We start from the raw sequence: 17992 nt of genomic DNA on the forward strand, positions 1-17992 counted from the left end.
TGAGAGAATTTGTTTTCCTTGACTATACATATTTGTAATGGCTTTATTTTTCTAGGTTTCTCAGCAACTGTGGGGAGGGGAGGTAAGAAGGAGAGAATTTGGACCTAAAAATAAAATAAAACTGAAGTTTAAAAAATGGGATATGTTAATGTTTTATATCACTTTAAAGAAGAAACACCCAAAACAAATTGTCTTGTGTTTATGGCCCTCAAGTGATTTCCTACCTGCTCCTTGGGGGAATCAATAGCCCCTGAAGTGTTATTATTTATTAATGCCAGTCTTTTGAAATATTGTTTACTTACGAGTTCCACTGCTCTAATCCTTAAATATCTGGAGGCACTGTATTAAATGACCAGAACAATATACCATGATGGAATTCATTCCATAGCAAGAGTGACTAATCAATGCCATATCAAACTAAAGGTTAGATGAAATCAAGTAAAACACTGGTATGACCTCTACAGCAGAGTTTCACCATGCCTACTTTAAAGATTCAAAAAAGCTCTTTAACTATAGCTATCCTTAAGGTTTCGATGTGGTCATTATATATTAATTATAGAACACACATTCAAAATAATAATTGAAACACATAAAAGTTAGGTTTAAAGACAGCAGACAATTAATCAAGGAACTTTAAAAATGAGAAATAATTCAGATAAATGATAGAGTAGAAAATTTTGGAGGATTCCTTAATAAAGTAGCTCCCAAAAAGTGAAAATCTATAAGTTAATGTAAAGAAAATACTAAAAGCAAATCTTTCTTTAGTTTACTTTTGATTAAGAGGAAGACTTTTGGAAAAGGATAATGTTTGTAGACTTAAGTATTTTGAAGCATACCACCAACCTTTTATACCAGTACTATATAAACAAATCATAAATGGAGTGAGGTTAGAACTGTAATTCTCTAATTCCACAGTTTATGCTTCATTAAGAAAAATAACATCCCATTTCCCACAGTTTCTATTACATTTATATCTTATCCTTAGAATTCTCTAATCATAGTATTTTGTTCAGATTTGGGCACCACGTTTAGGAAAAACACTGACTGACTGAAGTGTGTCCAAAGAGTGAATAAACTAAAACTTGTTTTTGCATGTGACTGGGGAAAAAATAAAATAAAATGCAAAAAAAAAAAAAAGAAAATTGGTTGAAGGATCTGAGAATATTTAGTTTAGATAAGAGATGGATTAGAAAGGATGGATTCTTTCTAAGTATGTGAAAGACTATCAAATAGAAAAGTCATGAGACTTGTTATACCTGGCCCTAGTGGATAGAATTATGAGCATGGAGAGGAAGCTGTAATCCATTAATCAATCAACAAATATTTATTAAGTGCATATAATGTGTGAGGAAGCACTATATTAAGTGAGGGACAAAGAAATAGCAGGCAAAAATAGGGTCTTTGCTTTCAAAGAGATCATATTCCAATTGTCTGGACAACATGCAAATAACTATATACATGTAAAAAAAATACAGTGTAAGTGCAAGGTTTTTAGAAAACGTAGACTCAGTGGAAGGGACAGGGAGAGCCTTCTTAGAGCAAGATTTGAACTGAATCTTAAAGCAATGTGGAGAAGCTGGGAGGCAGAACTGAGGAGCATTCCCTGAAAGGGAAACAGTCAATATAAATAGATCATAGAATAAATGGAAGCTCATTCTACTGAAACTGTTCATTCCACTTTTGGATAGCTGTTAGGAAGTCTCATGATTCCTACCCTCACAACATCACTTTCATACTGTCCTCTTCTCTTTACTCAAATAGCTAGCACTCTGGTGAAGGGTCTGATCACCTCACTCTTACACTATTGCAATGACCTGCTGATTGACTTCCCTGCCTCACATCTCCATTTCAATTCCAGCCTCCACTCTTTTTAAACACAAATTTGGTGGAACTCCTTAAGTAAAATATGTTTGATGGTATCACCTGCATGACTAATATAAAATCTTTAAATTGGTTTGCTCTCTGTAGATGTTACATACTTAAGAATCATACTATAAAAACTCATCTTGACTTCCTAGTCATTTTTTACTTTCTTGTTTAGTAACAATATTAAACATTTTTGGAATCATTTCAGGGATGTCAGAAGTCATTAACTGTAACTTGCACAAAAATAGGAATTGTTTCTTTAACAATACACAAAGCTTAATTTAAATTTCACTGTATTAAGAAATGTAAAAGGTCCATTTCAAGAGATCATCATCTTGCCTGACCAGATGATGCCTAAGGAATGTATTCAGTTTGGGGCACTGCATTTCAAGGACACTCACAATCTAGAGCACATTCAGAAGAGACCAACTGGGCTGTTGAGGGGATATTATCTTGTTACATTTTTTTCATTAAAATAATGGCTGTTGTTTTTAAAATTGACTTTTATTTGCAAGAATCTTAATAATTTTGTTATAATCTAGATTTTTAAAAAAAAATTGGTAACACAGCATGCATTGCATCAGAATTACTAGAAGTAAACCCACATTGGACAAAGTTATTGTTACCATTGTGTTAATTTTGATAATACGATACTTAAATGAGTTTCCTGTATGTTTTTTCATTGTTAAGATCTTGGTCATTAACACTTTGGTTTGCTCTTCAGACTTTCCTAATTCCACCTAATTGCCCACAATGAGTTTTTTTTTAGGATTTTTTTTTTTGCAAGGCAAATGGGGTTAAGCGGTGTGCCCAAGGCCACACAGCTAGGTAATTATTAGGTGCCTGAGACCGGATTTGAACCCAGGTACTCCTGACTCCAGGGCCGGTGCTTTATCCACTATGCAACCTAGCTGCCCCTACAATGAGTTTTAATACACAAATACTTTTATTAGTCCGTTAACTTTCGCACTATACCGCTTTTTTAAAACACTGTGGAGACAGAGTAATAATTAACTAATAGTGTATCTATCATACATAATTTGATGAAATCAATGACATTCTAGACTAATAGGAAATCAACTTTAGTCAGACAATCAATTTCCATTAGTCTTCAATCATATTCTAAATTCAGAAAACAAGATATACAATGACCAAAACAATGTAAATGGAAAACACAATAACATAGAAATGAGATGCTTTTTCATTGTAAAGACCAAAGCTTGATTCTGGAGAAAAAATGTAACAAAAACTCTTCATTTCAGAGGTGGGGAACCATGGGGAATGTTGAAAATATTGTCAGATCTAAATCAGAGGGAAGTGTCAGATATGGGTTGATTTTGTTAAACTGTTTATTTTTTTATTTGCTTATCTATGTTATAGTAAAAACATTCTGAGTAGATCGGGGAAATGGATGTGTTCAGAAATGTGTAGGGTATAGAAATGAAGGATATTAATTTAAAAAGCTATCTAAAACCAATAAAACAGTAATTGATATTACTTTCTTGCATTTAGCTTCATGATGTTCCATGGAGGATGCTACCTAACATGTTGTTCTTAGATGGCATATGTGAATAATGATTTTAGTTCTGGGATATCACTGTTCAAGATAGCTTGTGAGAGCAGACCCTCTCAGATCAGTGATGGCAGGGAGGAATTGGCAGCATCTCTCCCCTCATAGCTCAACTTGGCTCTATAAGAACTACCTTTAGGGGAAAGAGAAATTCTATCCATTCATTCAAGATCTTAGTCTGTAGAGACTGCCAGCCTGAGGGTCAATTGTGATGTAGATGATTGTCCCCTGGGGGCAATACCAGAGACCTCAGAGCCAATTTACATGGGTAACAGCAGCTGTCTGATGCTTATGACTTCCTGACTCATCAGAGATTTGAAATGCTGACCTAAAGGTGGGAAAACTTCTTTTTTTATGGCCAATACCCAGATTGAGTCAGTGCCTCATTGGAGTAGTTTTTATTTGAAACAGCCATTAATCTTTCTGAAGGTGAAAAGGTCAGAAAACCAATTTTCGCTCTAAGCATTTTTAGTAGCAGAAGTTAAGATCTCTGCCTGCTTTTATCTCTGTGCTTCATTGTATTGTACCTCCTTCAAAATTTTGTTTGCTTTCAGATGATACACTAATTTCATGCCACTGACCATTCCTTTTTCCCAGCTGTGTCCAGAACCCTCATGACAATTCTGAATGCAAGGCTGACCAAAAATGGGGTTCAATTAAGGGATGACAAAGCAGAATGAATTAGCTGTTTATTGGAGGATTTAATAATTATGTTTAGTATTGTGACATTTTGTGAAACAAATTAGTATTTAATGCTTTAAAGGTTTAAATCCTTGAGTGGAATACTGATTTCAAAGGTGTGGATCCTGCCTTCTTAATGCATTTAACAACTCATTGTTATCTTACATTATGTGACTCTTACTTATTTTTCCCTATGAATTCTCCATGAAAGTTCTGCTCATTATGTTGAGGTTTTATATACATTTAATTTTATTTTCCTTAGCATAATTAACACTCATTCCAACACAAATTACACTCTAATGGTTAAAATGAGGGGGAAAAAATTGTTCATAGCTTTCTGAATGAAATAAAACCCAAAACAGGCTTGAAGCAGGTAAAAGCTCAGTTTTAATATAGAATAGCTTCTTGATTTTAAATAGTGGTTTGGGAGAAATTACTCTGTGCTTAATCATATGGCATTATAAAATCAGGTATGAACAAGATTTTTTAGTATGCTAGATCTTCATTTAAAAATGTAAATAGAAAAAAATTTTAAAAATAAAAATGTAAATAGAAGGAATGAAATATGATTAGCTGCCCACATCTTTGGTTAGGGGATAAAAATTTAAGTGGATCAAGAGAAGCTATAATCCTTACTACTGTAAACTGGTGACCTTAGACAAATGAAACCTCAAACTTGAGGAATTTTCAAACTAGAGTCCCATCTATCAAGCATTAGATAATATTGCTAAAATATCCTCTACAAGAGGGAAGTCCTATTGAGTATCATAAATACCCAAAGGGGTCAAATTCTGAGAATTCCAAGGATAGTCAAGGTTTTTCCATATGCATAATACTTAACTGAGCATTTAAATTAAATTCAAATTCAATAAACATTCATTAAGCATGAATATGTGGTGGGCAAAGAAAACTGAAAGAGATGTGGCAGGGAGGAGATCCATGACTGAGAAAAACTGTTATAATAATATGATAAAAATGGTGCAGGGGGAAAATAAACTTCAAGCAGGGAATATAATTCCCAGTAAGCATTGTACTGTCAATGCATTTTAGCATATCATAGAGTTGGCTTCTGTTTGAATTCCAAATATTTTTTTTAGGTTTTTGCAAGGCAATAGGGTTAAGTGGTTTGTCCAAGGCCACACAGCTAGGTAATTATTAAGTGTCTAAGGCTGGATTTGAACTCAGGTACACCTGACTCCAGGGCTGGTGCTCTATCCACTTCACCACCTAGCTGCCCCTGAATTCCAAATTTTGAAGTCAGTCTTTTGGGATAATTTTTCTCATGAAAAATCTTTCAATTGACAATGGGAGTTAATAAAAAATGGACTTAATTTTACAGAAATTAACTTTGAAAACTTCATTTTCAATGAAATTCAATTCTTCTACAAAGAGAGAGGTACATTACAGAATTAGAGTTGATCCTATGTCTCATTCTTGTTAGCTACAAAAGCAATAGACATTTTCAAATTTTCAAATGAAAGGAATTAAAATGAGAAATTGTGATTTCCTAAATCTGTTTCTTTAATCCTAACCTTTAAATTCTCCTCCATTGATGTGACTGCCAAGTACTGTTACTTGTGATTCACATTTAGGCATCTGGCAACTCTTGGTAAAGGCAATAAACATTCAAAAAATAAAATTTAGTATTTTTAGTTTATGTGATACTTTCTGAATTTAAAATTTCATGTTGGTGACCAAAACATAACTGTTTATTTGAAGCAGTGAATCATAACATTTTTGGACAAGAAGGAAACTTGGAGATCATTTAGTTTAACACCTTCAATTTACATTGTGGAAAATCAGATCAGTAGGTGTGAAATGATTTGTCCAAGATAATTAAAGTGAGACTAGATTTTAGGTTTCCTGAATTCCAGTTTATTCTATTAAACCATATTAATCCTTATTATACTATATGACTCCTTAAATAGATTAATTTATCTCAATTAGTTGTCTATCTCTGTGTATTTAATCACCATTTCAAATGTCAGTCATCTGTAGTTTGCTATGCCAGCTGTATTTTGTTCAAGTTTTACTGAGGTTTTCTGAACTGCTTTCAGTGTGGTGGAGGGGACAATGATGTTCTCTCCTGTGCTCATTCTTATTTGGTAGTATTAGAACCTGAGAAGCTGATAAGTTAGGATATTCTGTCAGAATAAAAAAGGGTCTTTGGCACAATAAAAGCTTAAGAATGCCTATACTGGAGGATAAGTAAGCCTTAATCTTGCTTTCTTTTGATTTTACTTGATTCTGTTCAATTTTAGTGTTCCTGGAATTTTTCAAGGAACAATAAGTACCAGACATAAAACTGTAACTTCATGGGTTTCTTGCCTATTCTCCATAGTCTAGAGCTCTCAGCTTATTGGATGGCTCCAAAATATTAATGAATATCTCAATTTTTTTTAATTAGAGATAAAATCTGGTAGATTTCACCAGAGGAATCACTCAATTTATTTTCTTAAAGTAACATCCACAAGAGTTTGTATTGGACTCAGAAGATAGGTGACAAGAGTCATGGAAGAAAGGAAAAACAAAAGATTGACAGGAAAATGAGAGGCAGGAAAGAGGAAAGAGAAAGGGGGGGCATACAAAGGAAGAGGGGGAGAAAGGAAACTCTCCTTTTGATCCTTTTGCCTCTTCTTTCTTAGATGGCTTCTTTTTTTTTTCTTAGGTTTTTGCAAGGCAAATAGGGTTAAGTGGCTTGCCCAAGGCCACACAGCTAGGTAATTATTAAGTTGCTGAGACCAGATTTGAACCCAGGTACTCCTGACTCCAGGGACAGTGCTTTATCGACGGTGCTTTATCCACTGCACCACCTAGCCGCCCCTAAACAATTTTTTTTTTTTGTTGGCAAGGCAAGTGGAGTTAAGTGGCTTGCTCAAGGCCACACAGCTAAGGTTATTATTATTGAGTGTCTAAGGTCGGATTTGAACCCAGGTACTCCTGACTCCAAGGCCGGTGCTTTATCCACTACGCCACCTAGCCGCCCCTAAACAAATTTTTTTTTTTTTTTTTGGCAAGGCAAGTGGAGTTAAGTGGCTTGCTCAAGGCCACACAGCTAGGTTATTATTGAGTGTCTGAGGTCGGATTTGAACCCAGGTACTCCTGACTCCAAGGCCAGTGCTCTATCCATTGCGCCACCTAGCCTCCCAGATGGCTTCTATTTTATGTAATTCCTTGTAGCTTCCTCATAAAAGAAAAATCTTATGCCATACTTCAAAAAAATTGAACAACTTAAAAGTCATGAATCCTAAATTTTAAAAATGCCAAATTTCTCCCCATGTCATCTGGCACATATTTTTTGGTATGTTAGCAGAGGAGATGGGAGAAGGCTACTTTAAAGGACCATCATTGATGGGGATGCAAAAGGCTTTGGGGGATTCCTAGATTGCCTTTGTGGAGGTAGCCTGACCCAAGGGGTGGAGGCACATTAAATGAATCTTCCTCAGACAAGGATTTATTGCCAGGTGAGCTAGCAACAAGGAATGATTTGTAGGTGAGAAAAGTTCAATATCTTGGGAGGGCAACTTCTGTCTTCACTGGTACAGCTGATGTTAATTCTTTGTGTTCAAGTTTCTATTAGTATAGTTTCATTGAAGCCTCAAACAGGGCTGATAGTTCCTCCTCCGACTGTGGGCGTGGTGCAAGTTTAGTTACTCTTTCCTGAAATAATAAATGAAAAGGGTTATGTGTAAAACTGGAAAAGTCTAAATACTGCTAAATTAAACTAGATTAACCTGATCTTAGAAAATAATGATTTGGTAACAAAAGAACATGACTTTTTATTTTTTTCAAAATCTTTTGCTGGATGTATCACTTATACTTAATAGTTTTTAGGAAGCTAGGTGGTACAGTGGATAGGGCCTAGCTTGGAATCACAGGAAAAGTCGGAGTTCAGGTATGGCCTCAGACACTGTGTGACCCTCAGTAAGTCTCTTTACTCCCCTTTGTCTCAGTTTCTCATCTGCAAAATGAGGACACCCTGTGGAAGGAAATGATAAACCACTCCAGTATCTCCATGGGGTCAATGTAGAGTTGTATATGACTCAACAACTTATTAGCTGACATTTATGGAATACATGGGATCCTTACATCCATTCTCCTATTTCTTATAATGACCCTGGATAGCTATTACATTTTCCAGATGAGGAAGCAAGCTCAAGAAAACTAAATAATTTTCCCAGTACCATATAATGAATAAATGAAAGAATTAGCATTGCAATCATAAACTTTTTTTTTTAGGTTTTTTTTTTTTTGTGTGAGGCAAATAGGGTTAAGTAGCTTGCCCAAGGCCACACAGCTAGGTAATTATTAAGTGTCTGAGTCTGAGACCGGATTTGAACCCAGGTACTCCTGACTCCAAGGCTGGTGCTTTATCCACTACGCCACCTAGCAGCCCCAATCATAAACCTTTTACTGTCCCATAGTTACGTCCTTTATTCTGTCAATTCCTCCAAGTAGGAGACATATATACAGGAATTTTTCTGTTTTATATGAGTTTTTGAAATTTGTTTCTTCTTTCCCCACTCTGCCTCTTTGTCCTGACCATCAAAAGACCAATTAAAAAAAGTAAACAAAATTCCAGTTGATGAACTATACCATACTACCCAGAGAGACCCAGAAGGATGATGCTGAAGGAGGAATGGCTGTGAATTCTTACTAAGATCATAGTTTAGGCTGCTGAAAGAAAAAGAAATAAGGAAGAAAGGAAGGAAGGAAGGAAGGAAGGAAGGAAGGAAGGAAGGAAGGAAGGAGGGAGAGAAAAAGAAAAAAGGAGAATGAAAGAAGGAAAGAAAAAAGGAAAGACCCACAATTATTTCAAAGCAAAACTAGTCAAAGTTCTTCTGAATATTCTTCTGAGGACTATACAATGACAAAAGTTTTCCAGTGGTTCTTGTTAAACATTCTTATTTGCTGTCATAGTAAGTAGTTACAATATTCCATTAAGTCACAAAATTTTAATCCAATTAGAAAACACATTTTGTGATTCTGGCAAAATAAATTGAGAACTGACTTTGGGGTCAGAAGAACCTGGGTTAAGGGATACTCATACTGGTATATGACTTTGGATAAAGCACTTAATCCTAATGAAAGAGACAAGTTTCTATTACTATAAATTGCAGAGAAGATGCTAATTAACACTGGTAGAAGTTTCTCACTGATAATTCTCTACAATAATTTTTTAAAAAAATAGTTTTGCTCAACCTATTTTCACAATGTGACATGACATGTTAGGCAATTAGAATAACTACTAATTAATTTTAGTGGATGTTCTGTTTTTTTCAACCCTGTCTGAAATATTTTGAGAAAGAGAATTTGAGAACACAAATTCATTTGTTAGAAAATTGTTGATTGGTTGCTGGTGTTGATGAAAAAGTCATTGCTAGTGACTAAAACCACATTATCAGGAATGTATTCTTATGGCTAGCTAAGTCAGTTTTGCTTAAGAGTATTGATTTGGTTGTTATTGTTATTGGGGTGAGTCAGGGTGGGGTGTTCTGATATTTTGGTCAATAATTGACCAGAGTTATTGATATAAAAAAAAGCTCATTAATGAATTCTTAAAAGCAGATTATAATATACTGATTTAGTGGACAGGCTAGATTTGAAGATAGAAAAGGTGGTATCAAATTTTATTTCTACGTATTACCTGTGAGGCATGGTTAAATCATTTTATTTCTCTGGGCCTCTGTTTCTTCTCAGTAAACTGAAGAGATTGGACTAGATGGTCTGACTACTAAGGTCCCCTCTTTCACCTTTCATTTTTATGATCCCAAGATCAGCCAATTAAAAAAATTTTTTTTAGGTTTTTGCAAGGCAATGGAGTTAAGTGACTTGTCCAAGGTCACATTGCTAGGTAATTAGTAAGTGTCTGAGGCCACATTTGAAGTCAGTCCTCCTATTCACTTGTACCATATCTGGCTGCCCAAGATCAGACAATTTAATGAAAAAAATCACAGATTTTCTTTTGATAAAATAACAAATATTCTGGTACTGGACTAACTACAAAAAAGCAAAAGGCAATCACTTTTCACAAGTTCTCTTGTGGAATAAGGAGTATTTCTTTAAAGCCCTACCTAGGGGCAGCTAGGTAGTGTAGTGGCTAAAACACTGACCCTGCGTTTAAATTCATTCTCAACCACTTGACACTTAGGAGCTGTGTGATACTGGGCAAATCACTTAACTCTGAAGACCTTATAACAAACAGACAGACAGACAGACAGACAGACAGACTGATAGATAGAGAGATAGATAGATGAATGTCCTATCTGAAGTCAGAGACTACTTTCTAAATGAAATTATGTCTACCTCATTCTCAAGTCCAGCCCTTGATTTTAGGCACCTAGTCCTGGTTGACTCCTGTCCAGGTTGAAGGATTCCTTTTAAAAATTATCCTGCTCATTCTTTTTGTGGTGGCAAAAATTGGAAATTGAAGGGATACCCCTCAATTGGGGAATGGCTAAGAATGGAAATATTATTGTGCTATAAGAAATGACAAGCAAGATACTTTCAAGAAAAACCTGAAAAAACTTAAATAAACTGGTGCATAGGGAAGTGAACAGAACCAGGTGAAACACTGCATAGTACCAGCAATATCATTGTTCAATGAGAATACTAAGTGACTTATTCTCTGCAAATATTTATATCAATAACTCTGGTCAATTATTGACCAAAATACCAGAACACCCCACGCTGACTCACCCCCAATAACAATAACAATCAAATCAATACTATTTCTTTTTTTTTTTTTAAGTTTTTTGCAAGGCAGTGGGGTTAAGTGGCTTGCCCAAGGGCACATCACTAGGTCATAGTTAAGTGTCTGAGGCGGATTTGAACTCCGATCCTCCTGCCTCCCGGCGCGGGTCTCTGCCCGCCGCGCCCCACCCCTAAGGTCACCCGTAGACTTTATGGTAGGCCGGAACTGAAGCTCTCCGGACACCCCGTCTCCTGGGGGGACACTGGGCGGGGGGCGGGGAGCAGACGGAAGGGGTTTTGTTAAATGAGGAGGCCCGCGGCGCCCGGCCCGGCCCGGCAGCCCCGGCTCCCCTGCGGCTCCCCCGGCCCGGCCCGGCAGCCCCGGCTCCCCCGCGGCAGCCCCGGCCCGGCCCGGCCCGGCAGCCCCGGCTCCCCTGCGGCTCCCCCGGCTCCCCTGCGGCTCCCCCGGCCCGGCCCGGCCCGGCAGCCCCGGCTCCCCTGCGGCTCCCCCGGCCCGGCCCGGCAGCCCCGGCTCCCCTGCGGCTCCCCCGGCCCGGCCCGGCAGCCCCGGCTCCCCCGCGGCAGCCCCGGCCCGGCCCGGCCCGGCAGCCCCGGCTCCCCTGCGGCAGCCCCGGCCCGGCCCGGCCCGGCAGCCCCGGCTCCCCCGCGGCAGCCCCGGCCCGGCCCGGCCCGGCAGCCCCGGCTCCCCTGCGGCTCCCCCGGCTCCCCCGCGGCAGCCCCGGCCCGGCCCGGCCCAGCAGCCCCGGCTCCCCGGCGGCAGCCCCGGCCCGGCCCGGCCCGGCCCGGCCCGGCAGCCCCGGCTCCCCTGCGGCTCCCCCGGCTCCCCCGCGGCAGCCCCGGCTCCCCTGCGGCTCCCCCGGCCCGGCCCGGCAGCCCCGGCTCCCCGGCGGCAGCCCCGGCCCGGCAGCCCCGGCTCACCTGCGGCAGCGTGCCTCGCACCAGCGCGGGCACGTCGGCCCGGGAGTAGCCCAGCGCCGCCAGGCCGTCGTCCACCTGCAGGTCCTGCAGCAGCGCGCGCAGCGTGTCCGCCAGGATGGGCCCCGCGTCCCGGGCGCGGGCGGTGCGGATGTCGGCCCCTGGAAGGCGGAGAGGCCGGCCTTAGCCGCGGGGGCTCCGGGGCCCGGCCCGGGGGCCCGCCCGGAGCCTTTTCCCGCCGGTCGGAACTGGCCTTTCTGAAAAATGACCTTGACCCCAAACAACCAACCAAAACCAGCCACTCCTCCGAAATGCCTCCGAGGGAAAGGAAAAGAAGAGACCCCCAAATAAGCCGGGGTGGGGCGGGGGCCGCGCGCGCGGGCGAAGACACTGGTGCGGGAGAGAAGGCGCGCCCGCCCCGCTCCCGCCGGCTCCCGCCCGCTCCGGCCCGCGCCCGCCCCGCTCCGCTCCCGGACCTGAGAGAACCCTCTCTTCAGCAGAGATACAGAAATACAAGAAAATACATGGAAACCAAAGCAATCGCAACATCACGGCAAAAATAATCAAAACATACGGGTTTGTAGACATATATAGGCACAGACAGATGTATGTTACATATCACATGGATACTCATTATTTTCAATTGATTTCATTCGATTGCCAACTCTGGAAGGGCAGGGCCGGCCGTCCAATAACGAGGAGCTGCGTGGGCCATGCGCACACCGCTTCTCGGAAAGGACCGTCTCCCATGCAGACACGGTGAGGAGAGGAGAGAACCACGTTGTAAACAAATCTTAAGTTTGAAAGGGGTGATCTGATATCTTTATGAATTCATTCTGTTACTAGTTCCTAGGAAAATAGGTCTTCGATAGATTATACTATGACCTCAGACAGAGGCCCATCTAAATCACTGAAAAGGAAAGGCACTTCTATTAGAGTTTTCAAGACTTTTCTGGTAGTAAGGTTCCAAAATCACCTCCTTAAATTCATCCCTTGAACTAAGCACCATTACAGTCAAGAAATTAAGACGTATAGAACATAAGATATTATTCATTAAACATAACAATAATTTCTCGAGCTTCAGTTTAAGCTAATTTTCTCTTTCTCAGTAAAAATTTAATGATAAATATTTTGCCAGAATTTCGTCAAAACCAAAAGTAATCATTCTCTATAGAATGACTGTTTTAGGAATTGTTGTGCTTTCTGCTATACTATGAAACTTGACAACTTTGTGTAAAGCATAACAAAAAGAATTATTTGAGGGATCTCTGGATAACTCATTTTAGAGACTAGTCCCTTTTTGGCAATGTAGGTGATACCATCAAAAGAAATCAGGCCAGAGCTTAAAAACAACAATTCGGATTTATAGAAAATATGAAAATAAACTAAACAAAATGATAACAAATACTAACAAGATATAGAACAGTAGAATGGGTAGGGACAGTATGGACTAAATGGGCTAGTCAGTCAATCTGAAATGTGGTTTATACAGAAAGTTGAAATATGAGAGGACTGTTTTTAAAACTTCCCTGATTCTGGGAAAGCAGCCATGAAATCTGCCATCAAAAACTCTAGATTTCCTTGTGAGGTCTATTACAATATAAAAATATTAGTGCTGGATGGTAACAGAAAGTCTCAGATCATTTAAAGAACATTTTTTTAAGGAAGTGAAAGAAAAGGGGGGGTAGTATAAAGCTAGGGTAGCTAATTGGCACAGCAGATAGAACATCTGGCCTACAGTCAGGAAGACCTGAGTTCAAATTTGACCTCAGACACTTACAAGCTATATTACCATAGACAAGTCATTTAACCCTGTTCAGCTCATTCCCTCATCTGTAAAATAAGCTGAAGAAAGAAATAGCAAACCACTAATATACTAATAATAATACTAATATTTGCCAAGAAAACCTTCTGTGGGGTCATGAAGAGTCAGACATGACTGAACAATAACAAAAGGAAAAGTTTAAGGTTTCAAAAAGGGCCTTAAAATATTTTAATGATTCCGTAGAGCATGACATAAAACAAACTTGAATATAAAGTTATATTTTTGCAATTGAAGCTTTACACTGCAGAAAGGACAAAATGATTAGTTTTTAATACACAAGTTTTACCCCCAAAGAGGAGTTACTAGTTTCTCAATGCTTTCATTAGCTTTCTAGGATGTTAATTAAATGTAACCTCTAAATTATCTTTGCAAACCATAAAGTAGACAATTGGAACTCCTCCCTACAAAGTCTAGATACAATACAAAGGCACTACAGTACCAGTTTGGGACTGTTTATCATCTCAGAGAAAGAGAAAAGAGAAATAGAATACCACCCTACCACCCCCTCCAAGATTAACAAAAATGATCACAGGAAAGTTAATCTTCCTGCAATAACTATGGCAATATCAAATTGCTTTGTGACAATGCTCATTTACCTTGGGTTTCTTTGAGTAACATAATATGAATAATATAATGAGAATAAGGGAGGTTCAGCAAACTCAATACACCCCTAGTGTAGCACCTGCACCCTGGAAGGATCACAAACACAGAAATGTAAAGAGCTCAGACTAGAAACTGAGGGAGATACATGGCATGGAGTTTAAGGAAATTTGAATTTCTGGAAAATAAAGCCAGAAAAACACAATGACATATTCTGACTAAATAAATGTCTTGGCTAATATTTAGCATCTACAGTATAAGTATTTAAATAATTTTCAATTCTTTGAAAATTGTTATTATACTTGTGCTATATATAGTTTCTTAGTTAAATAATAATTAGAGAGGGAAGAAGAGTGAATGGAGGAGGTAGCAACAAAGCTGCAAAAAAAGAAATGTCATTGATGTCCAAAATAATTCTGTGGATCTTTCAGGGTCCGAAAAAGCATCAGAATTATTATTAAGGGCATTAATCATAAAATATATTAATATTGTAATAATTTAATGTCATTCCTGAAAATCTCATTTGGCTTTACTGGGATTAGATTCTGGATAAGTGGGGTTTTGTAGCATAGCCTGCATTTAATTTAATTTAAAAAAATTTTTAAAAATTGAATTTGTTAAAAATTATTTTTAGTATTTGTCAGAAATGAATATAGCAGTCATTTGCAACATCAATGGAAAAGTAGGAGTGGCACTTTTGGGAGGGAGGGAAATTACTGAATACAACTAATTTCTGTGAAATTAATGGAAACAGTATTTCCATTTAATTACTTGTGCTTATAGGATCTAGTACTGGGAGAGAACTTAAAATCACACAATCCAACTCCCTTGTTTTACAGTTGAAACTAAAGCCCCAAAATACTAAGTGTTAATCACATTAAAGAATCAAAAGCAGGTGTCTAAAGAGTTAGAAGTACGTCCAGGTCTAGAGCTGGAAGTAATCTTAGAGGTCATGAACCCCAACTCTCTGTTTCAAAGATAAGGATCTAAGGCCCAATTAGTCTCAGTGACTTGTCTGGGGTCACACAAGCTCTAAGTGACAAAGTGAGGTTTGGACCCAGATCCTTGGACACTAATACCAAAGCTATTTGTGTTGTTGTTCGGCCTTTTCAGTCATATCTGACTCTGTGATCCCAATTGGGGTTTTCTTTATAGACAGATACTGGAGTAGGTTGCCATTTCCTTCTCCAGTTCATTTCATAGATGAAGAAACTGAGACAAATAGAATTAAGCTAGTAAGTGTTTAGGCCAGATTTGAATTCAGGAAGATGACTCTGCTTGACTCCATGCTAACATTCTATCCACTGGGCTACCTAGCTACCCCAAAGTCAAAGCCATATAGTTTTATCTATCATGAGACAAAAAGTCTCTTAACAGATCTCTAACTGATAACTATCTGGCCTCTCTGAATACTTCATGAGGAACCTTTTCATATTTAGAAACTTCTTTCTTATGTTTAGCTGAAACATGCCTGTTGAATAGCTAATGTTCCCTTAATATTTATTAATACGTAGTTTGGGAATGTTTAATGGGACAATCATTCTTGTTTAGTTGTGTCCAACTCTTAGTGACCCTATTTGGGGTTTTCTTGGCAAAGTTACTAGAGTGGTTTGTCATTTCCTTCTCCAGATCATTTTATAGATGAGGAAATGCAAACTGGGTAAATGAATTGCCAGGGTCACAAAGATAGTGTCTAAGTTCTGATTCAAATTCAGGTCTTCCTGACTCCAGGCTCCATGCTCTATCCATTGAACTACCTAGTTACAAACAATCACTACAAAATATTAATAATCTTTTGTAAGGAATGAGAGCAGTAGGCAGAAACTAGTTTTCACTGAATCACTTTCTAAAGATTTTTACTTGAATAAAGTCATTTGATCTCTGTAAGCCTCAATTGCCTCATCTATCAAACAGAGATAATACCTTACTTACCTGAAGGCAAGGGGAATGATGATCACTTATAGTCCTTCCTGGCTCTAAAATTTTTGATTCCATGAAATAGTGTTATAATTTAAGGTGAATTTCTGATTTATTTTGTGGCTTCAAACTCTTACCTCAGCAATAGTTTTAGATGATCATATCCATTTTTGCCACTGATAAGCAGCACTGGGAAATTTATCTGTCATTTCTATAAGGAACAGATTCGTGAATAGTAGAATCATACCCAAAATCCTTGCAGTCTCTAAGTGCCGCTCAGGAAACATTGGTGCCGTGAAAGTAAATACTGCTGGGGATGTGAGTACCACAGAAAGACCATGTGGCTGCAGGGGGGAAAAATACCAAAAAATGATGCATATTAACAGGTGTGAGAATCAGTTCTTCAACAGGTTTTAAACACTGACTTGTTTACCATGTGATTCAAAGAATTGAATATTACCAAAACTACCAAAAATGAATTTAAAAGAAAATTTACCACCAAAGAATGATCCACATTATAATCCTTTGCTTTATACGTCTTCACCAAACCAGAAATTGGGTAAGACATTCCGTGGCTGGAAACAAAAGAAAATTTTCATTCAGATACATGGATGTGATAATTATAAGTCTCTAAATTAACAATAAAAAATACTAACATGAAAAATTCTCATCTAGTTATGGCACTTTATAAAAGATACTAATAAAAATGGACTATATGAATACCACACACAATTCTCATGCAAGTCTGCCTTTCTGTTCTTTATTCTTGCCTATTTGACCTATCTAGACCTACTATCTAGTAGAGATACTAGATCTAGAGCCTTGTTTATGAACAAAATCGATGAAGCCATTCAATCCCAATGCTTATAGCATTTTGTGAGAAATGAATGTTGATACAAGAGAAAAAAGAAGCACCCATCTGTCCCCCAGCTTAATTGGTCTCATCTCCAAAGATGAGATAGCATCACCCAGAAAACTTCTTTAATCAAATATATGGAGGTTTTATTGAATAGACTGATGATATTTCCTCAGCACATACCCTCCACAGGATGTTATCTTCATTGAACATTGGAAATGCAATGAATGACACATTACAGTTGTCACTGATTTTTACCAAATGTTTCATTTAGTGAGGTTGGATAAATAGATCTGTATGATTATGAAGGACTCCAAAATATTTCTAGTACTAGTAAGTATACTAATTAACTTACAAGGTTATATACAACTTCGTGTTTCCACCTATGCATTTTGTTTTCTGTTTTGTACTATATTATTTGTATATAAAATCCTGATTCCTACAAAACTCAACTCAAGCACACCTACATGATGCTTTTCCTGATCTCTCCCACATGGTTCCTAGTGCACTTCCTCCCTGAAATACCTTATATTCATTTTGTATGATAGTTGGTGTGCATAGATATAAAACACATGCACAGATATATATATATATATATATATATATCTGTGCATGTGTGTAAATTTATGTATATGTGTATGTGTCTGTATCTATTTATGTATATAATATATCTCCATTAGAATATAATCTCCCTGAGGTCAAAAATTGTTTAATTTTTGTCTTTGTAGTCCCAGTAACTGATACATAATTAACCTAATAAATACTTGTTGATTGATTGTTTATGTTTTTTAAGTGGATAGAGCCTGTGGCCAGTTTGGATCTGATCTCAGACACTTTCTAACTGTGTGACTCTGGGTATTTTTGTATTAGTTTCCTCCTCTGGAAATGGCATTCCAATACCTTTATCAAGAAAACTCTAAAAAGGGGTGAAGAGTTGGATACAACTAAAAACAACTAACTAAAAAATATTCTTTGAGTATAGGGATAAAACTTTATTTTAAAAAGAAATCTCTCTGCATACTTATAGTAGTATAAGCACTTACACATT

At 38.2% G+C, this 17992-nt stretch overlaps 1 protein-coding gene across 2 annotated transcripts in view; it reads right to left on the reverse strand.

Annotated features, from left to right (window-relative positions):
- Window positions 1-653: 653 nt before the first annotated feature.
- Window positions 654-17992, reverse strand: part of LOC141502975 (hydroxyacid-oxoacid transhydrogenase, mitochondrial-like) — a 43137-nt gene continuing 25798 nt past the window's right edge. Inside the window, exons 11-14 of one of the 2 annotated variants that reach the window (XM_074208018.1) lie at window positions 16585-16663; window positions 16336-16432; window positions 11750-11907; window positions 655-7777 (exon numbers count right to left, since the gene is read on the reverse strand). In XM_074208018.1, the coding sequence (XP_074064119.1) occupies window positions 7694-7777; window positions 11750-11907; window positions 16336-16432; window positions 16585-16663 (418 nt within the window). In that variant the 3' untranslated portion in view covers window positions 655-7693. Of the gene's footprint in view, window positions 7778-11749; window positions 11908-16335; window positions 16433-16584; window positions 16664-17992 lie in introns of both variants that reach the window. The other variant, XM_074208019.1, reaches the window with a different exon arrangement.

The sequence above is a fragment of the Macrotis lagotis genome, chromosome X (assembly GCF_037893015.1).
Source record: "Macrotis lagotis isolate mMagLag1 chromosome X, bilby.v1.9.chrom.fasta, whole genome shotgun sequence".
Classification (NCBI taxonomy): domain Eukaryota; kingdom Metazoa; phylum Chordata; class Mammalia; order Peramelemorphia; family Peramelidae; genus Macrotis; species Macrotis lagotis.